The sequence below is a fragment of the Cynoglossus semilaevis genome, chromosome Z, assembly GCF_000523025.1.
Source record: "Cynoglossus semilaevis isolate Cse_v1.0 chromosome Z, Cse_v1.0, whole genome shotgun sequence".
Taxonomy (NCBI): domain Eukaryota; kingdom Metazoa; phylum Chordata; class Actinopteri; order Pleuronectiformes; family Cynoglossidae; genus Cynoglossus; species Cynoglossus semilaevis.
In genome coordinates this window covers 14,589,580-14,594,105 of record NC_024328.1, presented here as the reverse complement: position 1 = coordinate 14,594,105, position 4,526 = coordinate 14,589,580, and the positions used below count along the sequence as shown (strand labels likewise).

At 42.3% G+C, this 4,526-nt stretch overlaps 1 protein-coding gene across 4 annotated transcripts in view; it reads right to left on the bottom strand.

Annotated features, from left to right (window-relative positions):
- The window catches only part of adam9a (ADAM metallopeptidase domain 9a), a 17,775-nt gene that overhangs the window by 12,631 nt on the left and 618 nt on the right, over positions 1-4,526 (bottom strand). For 2 of the 4 annotated variants that reach the window (XM_017043150.2, XM_008336498.3), the window contains exon 2: positions 1,313-1,413. In XM_017043150.2, the coding sequence (XP_016898639.1) occupies positions 1,313-1,413 (101 nt within the window). Of the gene's footprint in view, positions 1-1,220; positions 1,414-4,526 lie in introns of those variants that run through there. The other 2 variants (XM_025053128.1, XM_025053127.1) reach the window with 2 other exon arrangements.

Sequence of the window (4,526 nt, the reverse complement as noted above, 5' to 3'; positions counted from 1 at the left end):
GGGGGGGGGGGGGAGGTCGGGGGAGTCGGAGCAAACGTGGAGGTTGAAGATTTAGGATCCAGACTAAATTTAGGATTAGGATTAGGATTAAGATTAGGATTAGACACGTCGGATATTTGGAATGGTGGATGTGAGGGGGAGAAAAGGGGAGAGAGGGTGAGGCAGTCGCTGTGAAAAGCCAAAAAAAAAGTGTTTGTGTTACTCCACCCTCCGTGCTGGAACATGCCTAGCGTCCGTTCGACCACATGAGCTCCGCTCAGGAATCAAACTTCTGTTAGATTAGAAAAGTCCTGTTTAGATTCCGCAGTTTTTTTTTTAAATCCTGTAAAATGTTAATTAAAACTATTAATCAACTTAATTAATGTTTGTTCTTATAATAATTTAAAATTCCTAAATATATATATAAAAAACAGCTAAATAACAGCAGGTACAGTAGGTGTCAATGTAATGTATTTCAATCATTAGCCAAGACTGGGCCGCCGACCTGAGGTTGGGCCGCCGACCTGAGGTTGAACTCCTCGACATTCTCCAGTGAAATGAAAACCGTTTTTAAATAACCATGTGTTTCGACAGCCACGTATCAGAGCAACGATAACTGAACGTGCATTACAAGGCCATTTAAAATCGCATTAATTCCTCAAAATTAATTAATTTGTTACTTCCGACTTGACGGCCATGATTTTGCCAAAGCCACAGTTCACAAGCACGCCTCGTTCTTACAACTAAAAACCGAGCTGAAGTTCTTCCCACGTTTACTGACTGTGTCGGTCAGTTGCTGACCAAGCATCTGAGCAATCAGCTCCTCCAGTGCTGACCTCGTTTCCTAAGGTCAGGAGTCACAGAGAAGCCACGTAAAGAGCAAGTCAATCCCCCTGGTGGTTTGTTTAGGACACGACATTTTGACATTTTTTTTCCTGCCCTGTCAGCTCCTGTTTTCAGCTGAGTGGACAAGTGGTGACAACAGGCAGGACGTTAAATCACCCACAAATATACATATAAAAATAATATATATAAATATATATATATATAAAAACATATATATATATATATATATATACACACATATATATCTACATATATGTATACATACATATATACGCAAAACAAATTATCTTGCGAACCACCTGAGGGTCGCGACCCAGTGTTTGGGAACCAATAGTTTAACAAATATCTGGTCCAACTAGAGAGACTTTTCCAGGACATTCTCCGCTGCTACAAACCTGACAGATTGATTTACAAGTACCCGGATACCACGCAGTCCGTGTCATGGAACAGTACTAAAACAGTACTGTGTACACAGTGAGACAGTCACCTGACTGGGCCGTCTTCCGTCCGCAGCCCGTCCTGGCCTGCCTCCCACTGCCCGGGGAACAGTGAGCTGATAGGAGGAGAGCTCCTCTGTTTGTTTAGAGTCTGTGGGCAGAAAAGTCGAAAAAAGAATGTCATTCAATAGACATATACTGTACATATACATATATATTTATTTATATATATTTTCTGTGACTGAGCAAACAAGATGGCGCCATAGGTTGGCTAAAAGCTTCACCGCAAAAAAATTGCCTATTTTTATATCGCACATTGCAGTGCGTACTTACATGTATGTACAGTTAAACATATATATATATTCAAAAGTATATGTAAAGATATATTTATAGATACGTGCATACGGTCCCTGCATACGGTGACAAATTAAACTATTTTTTCTTGAAACGGAACTGGACTAACGTTCAGGAATTAAACCGTCAACTCATGTGAACCTTGAAGTAAACTGCATATTAGTTGTTTCTGATCTCTAAATGAACCTTATTGGCTGATCGAACACCCATTATTGGAGGAGAGGATGTGGGCGGAAACCTCTGATATCTGTATTGATCTGTTGTGTTTCAGCCAATGGGACGTCACGTCACACTGTCGGCTTCACAAACACCTACAGAAAACAAAGGACACACACTGATACACACACACACACACTGCCTCCATCTGTTCATGACACATGCGGCGCGTGTGGGTGGTGATAGCTACCAACAGTGGGCGCTGCGTTTGTCCTGACAACCTGAGGCCGCGGACACTGAAACCCTTATTTTTGTTCACAAACAACGGTCACATGTCAGGTTTAAGGACAGTGACCAATCACCACACACTAAACAGTGACAGCTGAGCAGGAGCAAGGACAATGTCTGGTCCGGGGACCGGTGCCGGTCCGTAGGTCATTTAGTACCGGACCGCAATGGGACACAGTGAAATATGCCTTTACTGTTTTCTGTCAATGTTTTAAAAACCACAGGTCAAAGGTCACGCGGACTCTGACACCAATAAAATAAAGTCGACGTTTTATTTTGAAAATTTTACCATCCTTCAAAGACCGGTTGACCGGTCCATGGTACAAAAAAAGGGTCGGGGACCGATTTACGAAATCGGTGATTTATGAAACCCATGATATACAAAAGAAAACCTAGCCATAAATCAGTTGATCAACTCTTCAGTCAACGTCGGAGAACTACCGAACTCGAAGACTTCGGGCCGCGTTTTCATAAAAAAACATAGACGAGGAAGACCAACAGGAAACGGCAGATAACAGAGAAGTGGTTCGCGATTATTTTTTTTTTTACGTTCTGAGGTTTTGGACCGTACACGCATCAAAAAGAGTACTAAGGATTTGGGTGCTGCAGTACTTCCTTTCGCAGTGACACAAACACGTAAATAGAGGAAGTGTCGGTTCAGTTATATTTTGCTGAATCCTGGCACGGCCAGATCTGCTGTGTGTTCAATGAGAACCGAAAACACACAGGAAGCTGCGACATGGCAAAATCAGACAAGAGGTCGAAAAAAAACAACAAAAAACAGAGTACCGCGCTGTACTCCGTAAGGCAGAGACAGAAAAAAAGTGTTGGATTCTACACGGGAAGGCAGATATATGTTGTGTTTTCTTCAGTGTGGATGTCGCAACAAAACTAATTTTAAGGAGAAAAAAAGGAAAAAAAAAACCTAGCTTCCTCCAGTCGGGACTCAGAGCTACAGAAGAAACGGAGTGAGTCATCGTTTATGGGAAAACATAATAATGTGTGTGAGTAATCGCCTCAGGCTGCAGGTTTTAGTCTGCGACTCGGAGAGAGACAGAGAGAGAGAGAGAGAGAGACCTAGACGGGGCTTACTTCCTGTACAATTGGACCGCGTGCCCAGCGGCAGACCGCAGTAAGCCGCTTAACTCCCGGGCCACGAAAAAAATGTGATACATATCCAGAACACACGCTGCGGCGGCGACATCGGACACAAGCGCAAACTCACAAATATATATATATATATATTTCTAAAGAACCACCAATGTATTTTTTTACATCTAAACATAGTGATGTCGGAATTTCAGCTGAACGGTTATACGAGTGATGACACGTGCAAACGATCCATGCGGCCGAAGCGACGACCTCACCTTCGGGCGCACGATTAGCGCACGTCGTTCAAATTGTTCCTTGTCGTAGGTTATGCTAATTACGCGGCGGGAGAATTTTCACTAAAGTGCCTTAAAAACTATTTTTTTCTTCGCGTGTATCTTTCTTCAATTCCCACCTGTGTAGCGACATCGTGTTCAACCAAACGGGCCCAGTTTTCACACCGAGTAAATACATTTTGTGAAAAATAAAAATATATATTTTTTGTTGCTCGTACTTTTTGTGACATAATGTTAGGTGTTGCAATGCGGCATTTTTGAAAAACTCGGTTTTCCCAAGTACTGATCGGCTCAAAGCTTAAATATTAGCAATAGCTTAAGATCCATCAACAAACTCGACGACGGTAGAAAATAACAGTCTGGAATTTTAACTCTAATTTTAACTAATTTTTCCGTTGGAGCGACGAAAAGTCAACATTGGCTAAAGTGTGTAAAGGAGCACCGAGACAACGTCTACAAAGTGCGGGAATATATTATTTGTGCACGGTAGATGAAGACCAGAACTGCTACGTAACAATTTTAGCACTTGTCCCACAGAACACAGAGAGGGAAATTCCGCAGAAAAAGAAGCTAAAATCAGGGAAGAGTGAAGTCGTAAAACATTTAACTAAAAAAAAAAAAACAACCCAGATTTGTCGCTGTGCTAACGTCCAACCCGTCCCTCAGACCGTGGTGCGCTAAAGCTCAGAATTGCAATCTCACCCGAACTCACCTGTCACCTCATACGCGAAGAGACACTAGCACGACCTTTGACCCGTGTCGTCCCAGGTTTTTTTTTTTTCGTTTTTCTACTAGCGTAATACACAGTATACAGTGTATACTCGCATCTACTACAATGTGGCATACTGCAATACAGTTAGGGGTGGTGCCCAGTTCGGAGTACTTCTACAGTACCGGTCATTTGTGCAGTATGTTGGGAGTACAGTAAGGGTCAGTTAAAAAGTATAGAGTAGTACGTGGCATTTGATGCAGTATATTGTAGTAGTAGTACAGTGAAGAAGAATTAGAAGTATTCTCTGGATACTATGGTACACAGTACTCTGCAGTACAATAGCAGTGTTCTCTCGGTTTTTTAGGAGGG